The 14718-nt window shown below is 40.7% G+C and overlaps 1 protein-coding gene across 20 annotated transcripts in view; it reads right to left on the bottom strand.

The window, feature by feature from the left end:
- Positions 1–7400: 7400 nt before the first annotated feature.
- The window catches only part of LOC107377831 (protein tyrosine phosphatase receptor type K), a 148950-nt gene continuing 141632 nt past the window's right edge, over positions 7401–14718 (bottom strand). For all 20 annotated transcript variants that reach the window (XM_015947708.3, XM_015947711.3, XM_015947710.3 and 17 more), the window contains one exon: positions 7401–14706. In XM_015947708.3, coding sequence (XP_015803194.1) covers positions 14653–14706 — 54 coding nt within the window. In that variant the 3' untranslated portion in view covers positions 7401–14652. The remainder of the gene's footprint in view (positions 14707–14718) is intronic.

Below are 14718 nucleotides of genomic sequence, written 5' to 3'. Positions count from 1 at the left end.
TTTAATAGCACCTTTCAGGACACCCAAGGACACTACAACAATGGGGAAAAATAATAAAACAAGATTAACAGTACAGAAATATGTAAAAACACTAGGATGCTAAAATTTTAAAACAATGTAGCAAAACTATGTGGTAAAAGCCTGTATGAAGAGACATTACTCTCTTACTTTACTTCCAGGCTCCGCCATGATGCCAACAGAAAAAGCAAACTTTTTCTTTTTCTTCTTCTTGTGCTTTTTATTGACTATAGGGAGCCTAAGTCTCCTCCCTTTCCGGTCGGCTCATGGCTCCCCGGAAGAACAAAAAAATGAATGCAAGTCAACGGGGCTAAAAGAGCTGTTTTCTAATGGGCTTTGCCTTACACCCTGGATCGCACATATGTTGTACTGCAATTTAAATGAAAACTAATGATTCGACCATGCCTGTTACGTACTTTAAGATTTAACAGCTTGTAAAAGTTCGTAATTAGCATGATTACACACCAGAAATCAGCACGTCGCATATGTGACGTCACCACAGAATCTCCTCTCTCCTAGCGTAGCTGCTACTTACCACATGACCAGATTTATGATGGTTCTTTCCTCCTGTGGGAAGCTTGCTGAGCTCACAGCCATTTTCCCTCAGTTTTCTCCGTGTCTGGTTCAATGACGTCACTTTTGTGAAGCACATTTGTAGTCCTGGACTTATTTTCACAAAACCTAAAATATCGTTCCCCCCGTTCAAAAATAAGCGCATTCTTGGTTTCAAAATGTATCTTTAAAATTTGTGGACATCATATGTGAAATCCATGGAACATAACAAGCGGAATTAGAAAATAGTGTTTTTAGCCCCGTTGACTTGCATTAATTTTTTCGTTCTTCCGGAGACCCGTGGTCTGGAAGTAGATGCTCATGACTGTGGGTGTTTCTCAATGCCAAGGAACCTCACGTTGATGTCTTGGCCCCGCCGCGGTTGCCTAGGAGATACATCATCGGGAGCCGCCAAGAATTGTTCCAATGTTCATGTTTTACCGAGTCATGTGTTCTCCATTTGTTAGCTGCTTAGCTAGCTGAGCAAGGATACACGGGTGACGTCTTTTAGCCTAGCCTTGGTCAACCGTTTCCCAGAATACACAGCGGTATTTTCAAAAGGATGGCGAATCAGAAGCCAGCAGCTACTTCAGGGGCAAATTTCAAGTTTAAATGTAAGTCAGCTAATTTTAAATGGTTTTTTTTTTAGATTCAAAGAAGATATCTATGGTTGATTAGTTGCTTATTAGTTACAGTTTCAGTGGCTAGCGGGTAGTAACTCGCTTATATTTTTAATTTAACAAATATATACAAAATTTAAAAAGTAAAAGGCTCGTTATATATATATATAGATATATTGAAACTAATATATATAAAATATAATGTTATCTCGCGTGGAAGCCGCGGTCATGTGATGCAAGTCTGTTCCATTTAACCGTTTTCTCTGACCAAGGAAGGGCAGCATCCTCGTAAGCAAGGCGCCTGGCCTCGCAAGACATTGCCTCGCAAGACCAGGCGCCTTGACATCGAGAAACACCCTTACGCCCCCTATTGGCTAACTGAAAATGCTAACTGCTAGGAGTTACAGCTAACAGCGAGCGCCCCCTTACCTGCTCCACAAAACTACATAGTGTGGTTTTTTGCCAGCAGAGGGCAGCAGAGTGGTGTCAATTGTGATACTGGTCAAGTTTCTAACTCAACAATCACTGAGATCAATGTTAAAGCTCTAGCTTAAATTTGAAAAAACTATCTTGGTGTTCAGGTATTAAATAAAATGGGGATTTAAATATGGAATTTGCAGATGCTCACACCTTTATTATTCCCTTATATGAAGTTTTAATTTAAAGATTCCGTTAAAATTAAAGCTCAGGGTCACTTTAAGACCACCTTCAATAAATACATGTATACTCTAAAATTTATTTTTGTGAACAGCTAAAATAAAAGAAGACAGATGTATATATATATATATATATATATATATATATATATATATATATATATATATATATATTGCACCCTTTTATGTGTTTTCTTCTAATTCCTATCAAATCATTTATCTAATTATATACATCTAAAGGTCGTCTGCCCACTACAAACTAAAGGACTATAAAGATATTACTAGATAAGAGGGCTCATTGTTAAATTAGATGATTATTTTATTAATCAAACTGTAATATATGGAGAATTGTATTGATTCCATTTATTTCTTGTCTGTATACAGGAAATTTGTCTTACAGATGATGAAGGCTTCAGGTTTGCAGGATAATGATGACACACACACCTCTCTGTCCTCAGGTGAAGGAGGTGGAGAAATCCTCCAGACTAGCATGTTTGATGCCGTTTTTCCACCCGAGCTGGGTGTGTGTGTTTGTTGGCGTCTCGGGGATGGTGTGGGGGTGTTGTGCTACAGCCGTCAGTGTCAGATACAGCAGACTCTTGTCCTGCCACTTCTTTTTTGGTGCTTTTCTAACAGGAAGTGTGGATGGCGTGAGAGTCTGGTAGGTGGATGAACTGAGAAACTGTTTTTTACTTGTTATTTTGAAATTCGATCTGCCACTCTCTCATGCAAGCTGAACGTAAAAATGTTCCCCTCCTCCTGCATTAGCCGCCGATAGAAAATAGACAGAAACTTGTCAATTAAACGTCACACTGTCACTTAACATTCATGGACTCGGCCATCTTGACTCACGACGGAGAGGGCTGTTGTTGATTTAGCAACCAGGAAACTAAAAAGAACGTCTCGGCTAGTAGGGGCTAACCGTTAGCATTAGCAACCCCACCACACAGCAGAACTCCTCCAAGCTTGTGTTATTTGTGGAGATAAAACCTCAACGTTGCAGAGCAGAGTCAGTGGTACAGAGTCGTGTTAACCAATCAGAGGAGAGATGTCCGAATATCAGGAAATGAGATAAAAAGCTGTCTTCTTCAGCTCACATCTCCTCTGGCTCATTTCTACCTCCTGAAACAGGAGCGCCTGAGCTTTTTTCCCCACAGAGATTGGCTCACAAGGCATTCATTAGACCACTGCAGATGTGTTCAATCCGAGTGAACTTGGTCCTTACAGTGTCATCTCATCTCTGTGGTGGTGTTTCTGAAGTATAAAATAAAACTTGATGAATCTTTTGACACAATTTTCAGTTTGAAGCTTCTGAAGGAGCTTAGTTAACACGGTGGTTTCCCAAAGCGAGAGGCTTTTACATAAACATCCTGAGTATTGTGCTTTGTTCAGCCGTCTTTTAACATCCTTGTGTGTCACTCTGATATGAAACATCCTCATTTATTCTACTGTTGCCTCTGCTGAGCGGGGCTGGGGGGACAAAAAGAAGCTTCTAGTGAACGACGGGCTACTTTAACAATCTAACTGCTCTTCCACCTGACTGGATTCACAGTCAGATCAAGTCTACTTCCCACAGACAGCAAACTGTGATCCTCTCATGTCTATTGTTCCTGATGATGATGATGATCTGGCTGAGTTGAGCTTTTTGTAGCTTTAAGTTGAACAACTTTGGTCAGACACCAATCAGAGACGCTAAATGATTTTTCTGCTTTAACAGATTTAAACAAGTTCAGGAGGATCTTGTGGCTCGAATGGAGAAAAAAGTGTCGCTTTGGGCTTTTTTCTCATCACGGCAGAAATGTGACACAAAAGGTTGCAGTGACAAACGTGCTACGATGACCTTGTACAGTAATAAAAGTAGACACACAGTCAGCATTGTGTTTTTGTGGTTTTCATACAGGGAAGTTCTAGTGTTGCATCGATGAATCTGTATTTCCTACGCATCTCTCATTTCCCATCATCCCTACGAGGGGCTTCGGAGTTTGGCAACTATGTACATGACAAATCCTCAGGTGCCTTACAGTCTGATCCTCTTAGTGAATGCTTTAGTTTGAGGTATGCGAAAGGACTGCAACACTTTTTAGAGTTTGTACCTTCACAAAGGGCTGGAAACAAAACGCTGGGTCGGACTGCAGAGTGTATATTTGATCGAGTCAAATATGTCCTACTGTAATAAGCTTCAGCACAATACAGTTTAGAGGTTGTCAAAGGAATTTTTTTTTCTTCTTTTACAACAAATTTGGTTCTGGATAAAGCTCTGTTCCATCAAAGGTCATTTTCTTCCCTCTAAAAGCTGTCATGCTGTAATTTTGACAAAAGTTGACTCGCCAAAAAGTGCAATAGTGTTATGTTAAAGTGGGAGGCAGGCTGACTGACAGCTAGTTATCTCAGTGTTTGGTGTTTCCGCTAACGTAGTCCAGCTTGGCAGGAAAACTTAGCTGCACTCCTGTACTATGCATCAGTACTCCTGCAGGCTCTGTGGTGCATATCGTCTTACACTCCATAGAGCTTCTGTTGTGTGACACACAAGTGCAGACTTTCACCACTGTCCAAATCCAAGTTAATTTGGTCACTTTACTGATTTACAACCAACTAGTTCCCGAGCGCAGCCACCACTGCAGCTCAGCGCTCCCCATGGGGATGAGTCAAATGCGGAGATGAGTTTCACCAGTGTGACGATGACTTTAAATGACACAAAGAGCATGAATGCTTCTCCCACCCTCTACTGGCTTCTTTTCTAGACTGAAATCCTCGTGGCTCCACAATGACCTGGAGTTAAACCTCACAAATGTACAGGTGCTGAATCAACTGTTTTGTCTTTCACTCAGTTTTTTTTTCTTGTTGATTCCGACAATCAGTCCACACCAAAAGCATCAAATGCACACAAACAGTTCAACAGCTTTGTCATAATGTGTCCTCAAGTACGCTGCCTGAGTTTCCCCCTCCTGATTTCATGTTTATTGTGATTTTTCTCGTTTACTGTACAGTCGCACTGTAACGACGCCCGTTTGTTCACTTTATCATGTCATAAATCATATCGACAAACCTGCAGAACAAAACACTTACTGTTGCGCTTTCATGACCTTTGTCTCTGGGCTATGTGAGAGTATGCTGCTCTTCAAGCAATAAGACTAACAATCATCCACATGACTGTGTTTTCATGCTTTTCAGCTTTTTGAGATCCAAGAACTGTTTGGACGACTTCTTTGCTTCTTAAAATTAGTTTCATGACAGAAACTAATTATTTGCGTAATTAGAAATTAGAAGATTGTTAAAGTCCAGCTTAGCTTAGATTAGCTACCTTAGCATCTGCAAAGTGTAAAGAAAAAGGGTAGTATCACAGCTGCTATTATTTCATGTAACTTATGATTTAATTGTTTATATTGTGGATTTATTTCTTTTTAGCGAAACCCCATCACCTTCCCTTTAAAGTGGATCTTTTTCTATTTAATCTCATGAAAACTCAAAGGGGGAAAAGCTACTTAACAGTTAGCTACTTAGTAAAACAGACCTGCACAAAACCAAAATTTGTAACTTTCACCTTCTATTTGGAATTAAATAATAAACAAGTATTAAATATACTTTAATATCTTGTTATGATTTCACAACGCTAGCCTTTTCCCCTTCTCCAAGTGTAGATGCTAAACTGCTATGCTAAGCTAAGCTAAGCTAGCTCTTAACCATCCACATCTGATGTTATGAATGACATTGTTTTGTTATTTTAATTCAGCATTAACATTTTCTTGCTATCTTTTGTTCTTGCCTACCTTCTTGTCCCCCATAGTTGTGCCCATCTTTGTAGGGGGCCCTGAGGAAATGTGACACTTTAGCGCCGGCTTTCATTGATAGTCATTTTGGAATTTTTCACGATTCTGCCTGAAATTGCACATGGTCTGCATTTGTTTTGTTGTGTACATTTTTGCAAAACTGTTGAGAAGATGTTATTTTTTAGTGTTTTATGAAGAGAGAGATAATTGAAAATGTATCATGGCTAAAGGTGGAAAAACATATTAGGCAATGGGTTATGGAAGTGTCATAACAAACATCAGATAGCTTATAAAACGTTGTGGTTAGCTTAAGATTATTTTGAATTTACTAAATATATCAATAATGAGGACAACAATGCCAAATATAAAGTATTTGTACAGAAATACATATATAAATATATGATATATGCCTAATATCACCCTATTTTCTGCTCTTGACCACGTTTCCGTTATTTAATGTTACTTTGTCCAAATGATTTTAAGCATGCAGGGTAGTGAAAATGATTGTATTAATTAGTGTTTCATTGCTGGTCAGTATAAACAGCAGTCCACAGCTGCGTTTGTGTTTGGGAGACAACTTTAGGCAGATTTTTTTCTTTCTTGATTTGTTAATCTATAAATTAATTGTAAAGTTTCTTTTTTGGAAAAAATGCTAGTTTTTGGAAAACATTTGAACAGTTTTTATCTTTTTCTTAAAATTTCCTCTTGCTTTATGAATGTGGCTTATAATAGTTTGCCTCTTCTAAGTACTGCTACCAACCATCCATTGTAAATACTTATGCAAATTAAACTTTTTGAAGAAAGCTGTGGCATCGTCATTCCTCTCTTTTTTGCATTTGTTGCTTTTCTGCTATTTAACCAAGGTCAGGTTGTGGAGTTAAACAGACATTGGGACACAATCTAGCTCCACCTGGCTGGTAACTGAGGCGTTTTTAAGCCACAGCGTATTTTAAGCCATTTCTGGCTCTGGTTCGGATCTCCTTCCGATTGGATGTTCCTGGAAAACCTGCTGAGGAATGTGACGATGAAGCATCCTAATCAAATGCCTAAACTGTGGAGAATGGAAACCGCCATGGGTTACTAGCCAAAGGAGACCTATGATGTCAACGTTTCAGGAAACCCCTTGGAGAAGCACGCCACACCTCGGGAGTGTACAACTTGCATTACCATCAGTGTTTGTTAAAACTACACGCCTTATGCTTTTAATGTTACATAATGGTCAAACTGAGGGAATGAACCCATAAGAATTACTTTTCTTAACTTTGAATACAATCAAAACAGTGACAAGCGCATTAAACACCAAAACCTTTACACAGGTAGGTTAGACCATGATATGAAATTTTTATTGCGATACCAAAAAGTAGCTGCTTGTTGATAATTAGAATAGATGGACGAGGAAGCGTGATAACTGCTAAAACAGACGCTAATTGGAGATATTTTAAAATTTAATTTACTCTTTTAATTAACGATGGCAACTTACAAAAGTCAGACGTAGTGATGACGGCGTAAATTGCAGGCATGTGTGACACACGCTAGAGACATTTTCAGACATACATATTTCCCAAGGAAACACCTTTCAACCTTTTGGGACTGGAATCTTTTGGTTATGATCCAAATCTCATGATCAAAGAAGAAGCTTGTATACTTGACGGACCAGATAATCGAGAGCTTTAGCTTTTGTTTCAGCTCACAAAAGCCACCCTGGCTACAGCAGTCTCAATATGTTTGGTAATTTATATTTTCCATGACCCTTTACCTGAAATAAACACACCAAATGTAAAGAGGAGTTCATTTTACACTGTCTCACCAAACAGTGGAGAGGAGGCAATGCACAACTCCCTCTGGAGCTGCTTCCATCGTCTCCCCCCACCCCTCTCAGCTCAACAGAGGTTTTTATTGAACAATGGGATGGAGGGCGGGCCTTCCTTGAGTTTCAGAGTTACAGACTCTTCTCCTAGGAAACCATATTCCATATTCCAGAGATAACAGCACAGTAGGCTTACAGAGGAATCATTTACAGAGGAACCACACACACACATTTCTTCAGCTGACCGGTAACTTAATCAACATTCTTCAGAATCAGCTGACCAGGGTAACTTAATCAACACATATTGTTGGACCTTCATCTTGTCTCAGGAAGTTGGGTGATCACAGAGGCCATTCTTCACCACTCTAAAATGTGATCAAAGAAGATCGATGACCTTTCGTTTAAACAAATACTTATCATGTCCTGCAACGTTCTTTAGGCCTCAAAAAGGTACATTAAATACAGGAAAAACCTATCATTCCCCCCGATGTAACTTTTTGAGCAAGAAAAGATGAAACAATAAAATAAAATAAAATAAAAAACACTGTCTTGGAATTATGACACACCTACCAACCTGGAATTTGGAATTCTCAATTTAGCTCAACTATAAACCAGACACCAAAACCCATATAATATCTTGAGTTCCTTGCTTTATTAAGCTATCTCACATCAGTAGTCATCAAAACCAGATAGAATTAATGAACAATACACCCACCATGGACCTAATGCATGAAAAATGCATGTCATATAACACAGAAGATGATTAAATTTCAAGGTGAGGAGCTGGATCTCCAGGAATGCCATCTGAACCTTTTCCACATCTGTCGTTTCCTCCTTTGCTGTGGTTCTGGGTCCCCCTGAACTTGGTGTTTGACCCCAGCACCTCATCTCCAGTCCAGGTGTGATGCACTGCAGTGGGTCTTGGTCACAGACTGTGTGCTCAGCTCTTGCGTCGTCCTGCAGACCGGAGGAACTTGCTGTTGCACCTGGCTGTTGTTGACATCATTTTGGGAACCTCTGAGCTGACTGATCCACAGCAGGCTTGTGGTGTTACATCAGCTCAGTTCCTTCTCATCAGACTGCAGGTCAGTAGCCTCCACCTCCTCGTGAACTGTCACAGCTGCTGCACAGGGGAATTCAGAATTCCCCTGCTGGTGATGGCCGGGCGACCTTCCCCTTCCGAAGTCTTTACGTCTCCACTTTCCTCCTGAGCGAGCCATTCCTGCATTCGGAGAGCACAGAAGCTGGACCCAGTGTAATTCGGGTCATTTGCAGTGAGTAGCAGGGCATGAAATAGCAACCATCTTGTGTTGGAATCAAGTACTTTCCTGGTTGTTGGGAGGTGAGGTCGATGGGGGTGCAAAGTTTCTTGTATCCGTGTCCTTTGATGTTCTCCGCAGAGACCACTGCAGGTCAGCCAATGTCATTTTTGTCTTTGTCACCTGTTAATCAAGTTCTGTCAGTACTTTACGAAGCAGCAGATGAATTCCCCATGGATACACAGCAACCTTTAGAGCCTGAAAGATGCCCAACCACCCTGACTTGTCCAATTTGTTTTATTAACACTTCCTGAATCTCTATGTTTACCAACTGTTGCTGTTCCTGTAACCCAGAGGTTGAACAGAGTGGATCATTTGCTCCCAAAATGTCCCCCATTTAAACACCATGTGCTATGTTAATTTCTCTTAAGTAAACTTGATGTCTGGTTAGCATAAAAGAAATCAAAATGTTTGTCATAATTCATTACAGACAAAAATAGTCCCTTATTTGTTGACAAGACCCATTCGTTAGGAAAATCCCAAAATCATGAATGGTCTACACACCTTTTAAGGATTATCCTAGAGAAATCATTATATCTAGAAAAATAGAACCAAACAAAAAGAAAATCATTAAATCACTAAACAACAGTCACTATAAAAAGGACAAGATGAAAAATACACCTTAACTTTGAAAAATAATGCAACAAGTGGTATCTTAACAGCGCCCGTTAGCCAAGGCCACACAGCTGTGTCAATATTGGAATGAATCACTCTGGTTTAATGGTTACATCTTATCTGGACTTCTAACTGCAGTCCAATGAATCAACCTAAGTAAATTTCCCTGTCTTTCGGAAAATAAGTGGAAAAATTCAAACAAAAAATGGCAATTTCACCCCTACTAAACAGAAGTAATAACAGAAGATGGTTGAGGCTATTATTTGGACAAACTACGATATGATGAATAGAAATCAACTCAAATTCTAAAATAGGCTTCACTAAGTTTGCTCATTCAAAGATAAAAACTAAACCAGTCCTTTCAAATTAATCTAAGCTGAATAGTTAAAAGTATAGAAATTAAATATAAAAACCCAATATACAATTAACTGCAAATAAAAGATCATAGGATGGAGTCATTCACATGGAACAGTGCAATCTAGATTACTTTAAACCGAACTTTTCATCCATAGTCATAACATAGAACCCTGAGATACGAGAATATGTCTCATGCACTGCATTGTGCAGAATTCTATCACCAAAGAAAATAACCCAATAAAATAAAACAGGATATGGTGAGTGTCAACCACAAACCCTGGAAAATCCATTTTCTAACAGGAAAATAATAAATTTCAGTGACCTAGTTTAAGTTAATCCTCCTCCTCATCCGTCAACACCACAAAGTCAGTTTATCACTTGAAAGGGTTTAACAGCAGTCACATACTGGAGTGGAACAATCATTGAGATAACAGCAATCTTTAGCCACAAGAACAGCTATCATGCCATCTTTTATTGTCCCCATGCCATGGGGACAATAGAGATTTTTAGCACTGACATGAGGTCTCTGCCCAGAAGATTTATCAGGCAGTCTGATGATTGACAGGCTCACGGCTAGGTCGGCTCCTCTGTGTTTGGAAACCCCTGCCTCTTTTGGGACCCTTATTGGGCTTTCTGTTATCTGGGCCATCTGACTGGGAAGCACAGTCACATGACATGTGACCTCGACCTCCACAAGTCCAACAAACGAGTGGCTGTGAGTGGTCTAGTGAGGACCACTGTCTCTGATGGCTGTTACGACCACCCCTCTGGGGATTAAACTTCACTCTGTAGCTACCCTGCTGGTAATAAACAGCTTCCTCCTCAGGTTCATCAGTTTCTTGTTCCAGTACCTCTAAATTCATACTTTCTCACACATGCACAGACAGACAAACAGACAGACAGAGCCGGCTCAAAGATTCAGAATTGTAGCTAAACAATAACACTTAGAACAGAACCTGCAGGATTCAAACACACTCAAAAACCCAGATACACACACACACACACACACACACACTGATGCTCGGAACTGCAGTCTAGCCTTCCACACACACATACGAACACACACACTCAGAACTGCATCCGAACCTTCCACACACAACATTCCTAAAGTCCTGAGACACGCATACCTACACACAAGACCTGCAGACTCTGCCGAAGCAAAGTTCACAGCTGGGTTTTAACACTTTAGCACAGATTTTCACAGACGGCCGATGTCTGTGATGGGACAGCCGACATCAATATTTCAGATACCAGCAACGAACGATAACAACACCACAGGACTACAGTGATCAGTCCTGCACAATCCGAAATGGGACGCCGCCCACCAACCCACGAATACACAGACCACAGAACGACAAGGGGTGAATTTTAGAACGGTTTGGATTCCTTTAGCCAATTATAACGATGATTAACTGTACCTTTCTGCACCATGAAATATTTAACAATACAAGCGTTAGTGAGTTTACTTAAGTGATTTTGCACATCCAACCCTATTACGACCCACATTCACTTTCTCTATTCGTCGTGGGGTGTCTGTGTACGCACAGACTCATTACAACCTCCCTCGTGTTTATTCTGTTCCCTCAGAGGCAAACGAGAGTCCAGGACAAGGTCCGGCGGCTCTCAGTCCAGCCCTCAGCCGGGGCCCGAAACGTCTTTCGTGCGTGGATGGCAAAAAATCACTACCAACATATTCTCTTTTTCTTTTCTTTTTAAAACCACACTGTCAACCAGTTATTAGAAAAAAGGGTGCAATTTAATTTAGGTACTCACTCTCCTGTGTGACAGGCTCGCCCTGAATCTGATTAGCGAGAGCCGTAGGTGGGAGTCCGCCTGTGAAGCTTAAACAGCCGGCCGATGGGGCAATTCTCAGCCCCCCGGACTTTGGATGAGGAAGTGGCGCCATTCGGCCCTCCAGAGGCGATCTCCCACTGAAAGGCTCTGCTATCCCAGGTTTCGGCACCAAATGTTAGGTAATTTATAATTTTCATAACCCTTTACCTGAAATAAACACACCAAATGTAAAGAGGAGTTCATTTTACACTGTCTCACCAAACAGTGGAGAGGAGGCGATGCACAACTCCCTCCGGAGCTGCTTCCATCGTCTCCCCCCACCCCTCTCAGCTCAACAGAGGTTTTTATTGAACAATGGGATGGAGGGCGGGCCTTCCTTGAGTTTCAGAGTTACAGACTCTTCTTCTAGGAAACCATATTCCAGAGATAACAGCACAGCAGGCTTACAGAGGAATCATTTACAGAGGAACCACACACACACATTTCTTCAGCTGACCGGTAACTTAATCAACATTCTTCAGAATCAGCTGACCGGGGTAACTTAATCAACACATATTGTTGGACCTTCATCTTGTCTCAGGAAGTTGGGTGATTACAGAGGCCATTCTTCACCACTCTAAAATGTGATCAAAGAAGATCGATGACCTTTCGTTTAAACAAATACTTATCATGTCCTGCAACGTTCTTTAGGCCTCAAAAAGGTACATTAAATACAGGAAAAACCTATCACAATACGTTATTCTATCTCTATTAGCACCAAGATACTTGAATTTTAAAGGAGCAATATGTAAAACTTATTACCATAAGTGTAGAAAGTGCTCCCTACCGTAGAACACCCCAGAATGCTAATTCCACATAAGATAATGTGTTTGTCCACTTATTAAATGTGTAGGACTCGTCTTCACTTGTCATCTAGAATCTTCTGGTGTTGATCTGTAACTGGCAACAGCCATGAAACTCAGTACAGTAGTGAGAAAATGACTGCAGTAACCAAATTTGACCATAGGATGTCATTCTTACATATTGCACCTTTAAAGGTGGAGCGATACAAACTACGTAACCCAGCTGCTTTAGTTAAAGAAGTGGTTTTTATTACAGCAAAGAAGCCAAACGTTACAGACAAGAATAATTATGAACCATGAGTATTAACGTCAAACTTAGACTGGCCTTTCATCCGGACGCCCGCTTCATTCTTCAGGACCATAACTCCAAACGACAGCAGGGATTTCTTACAGGCGTTCCCTTTAAATGTGGCTAAGAGAGTCTATGAGCTGTCTGTAAACAACTCTTACATCAGATCCCTTTGGAATTACTACGGACCTTCAAATTTCCTCAAATAAGAAAACAGAAGCTAACAAAATAAACCACTTCAATCAGTAAAAACTATAATAATATTTAAACATCATCTTTTAAGAGGCTGAATCTTCCAGGAGTACAATCTGACCTTTTTAATCTACAAAAGAACAAATGTTCCGACATTTCATATCTACTGTTCATCCCACAGTAGAGCCCTAGCGGTAGTCTTCTGTCATGAGCTGCTCAAACCGAGTCAAACAGCTGACGTTTTTATTTATTTACAATAAAGATTTTTTTGAGATCACTAAGAAACATCTGGTCTTCAGTAGCCTCACAAAGAGGCTAAATAAACACAATGGATGATGGGTCTTGAAACACTGAAAGTCCATGAGAGAATAGCTTGTTAAAATGCTCGTTTAAGCAAGGAAAAATTAAACGATTAGGCACGATAAACACGTTTGTGTCACGGTTTGGTGCGGTTCGTTCACCGAGTCTGTTTGCATCGCTCTGTGTTCTGGGATAAACAGACAGGAGCTCAGGGATGCTGAGCGTGAACAGAGCGGTGAGCTTTGACACAAAAATGAAACAAAAACAGGAACAACACAGAGATTCAGTGAAAACAAAGACAATACTACTGGGCTCCGTCTAAATACTGGAAACCTACTTCTAAAGCTTTTATGATACAGCTTCCATCAGGGCGTCTTAAACTCGTCTTCATGGACCTCACGGTAATCACGTCCTCCAGGTGAAACGGGCCGCTCTGCATCCCAGAACTCGGTTTAAGCAACGCCGGCGGTCGAGTAAACATGGAATGAAAATGATTGTTCTTACAAGCAATGCAAGTAAACAAACAATAAATACAAACAATGTGCTTTATCCATATAAACATATTTACACAAAGTCTTTGGCTTTATGAATAAACATCAGCTACAAAATAATAACAATAATAATATAAAAACAAAACAAGTGTTGGCCGCCAGTGCACGAAGCCCAATTCGGTTCTAGCTCTAAAAACACCTCTCTCTCTCTCAGAGCGGGCTGACCTCTGACCTCTGACTGAACATGAGATGTGTCTGGGAACTGGCCGAGTGGAAAGTGCATCGGGCCCAGCCCTGAAACAAACATGATTATGAACTATTTTACAATTTGTGATACAAAGAAGACTAAAACCACTAAATCAGCAACAAAAGCTAACAAAACAACAAAAGCTTGTATTTACACATATGTATATCTCTTCATCTGCATCCTGTTGTTTTTTCTTTGTACCAAATAAAACAGACTCATACATGATGGCTCAGACCTGACCAAGGGGATCAGGCATCTAACATGAAGCACAAACAGTTTGGCTGGGCTTGGGATTCCTGGCTGCAAACGCTCAGAAAAAAAGGGGAAATAATAAAAGTCACCATGATGACATGATCAGTGCTGGTAAAGTCTTTAAAATGATCAGAAGTGTGGGGTCGTGAGTCCACAGAAAACACCGACTTGCAGTTTATCAAAAGCTGTGACTACAGCTTCAAAGGGAAGGGAGACATCTCCAGGGCACACAGAGAACTGCAGCCAAAGCGGCACAATGCATCAAGTCCGTGGCGGAGAGGTGAGAGGCGTGACGTTTAAACTGGGGTCCAAAACATACACAGGGCCGCTGTACAGTCAGCATAAAGGAACCGAATCAGTCCGGTAAAAAATCGGAACATTTCCCTTTGCAGAACAATGCTGGTCAAGCAGCTTTACGTTGTTTGTGAGACAAAGAAATGATGCTACAGGACACCACGGAAGGGGTCAGGACAAAAACATAAGCAAAGGATCAAATCTCCAGCTGTTCTTCACTCCCCCCTCTCCATCGACTATTCAGGACGATTCGATGAACTCCAGAGCCAGATCATAGCAGAAGCGGTACTGCTCCTGGGGACAGAC

Source organism: Nothobranchius furzeri, chromosome 2 (assembly GCF_043380555.1).
Source record: "Nothobranchius furzeri strain GRZ-AD chromosome 2, NfurGRZ-RIMD1, whole genome shotgun sequence".
Classification (NCBI taxonomy): Eukaryota; Metazoa; Chordata; class Actinopteri; order Cyprinodontiformes; family Nothobranchiidae; genus Nothobranchius; species Nothobranchius furzeri.
This window is presented reverse-complemented; position numbering and strand designations above follow the sequence as displayed.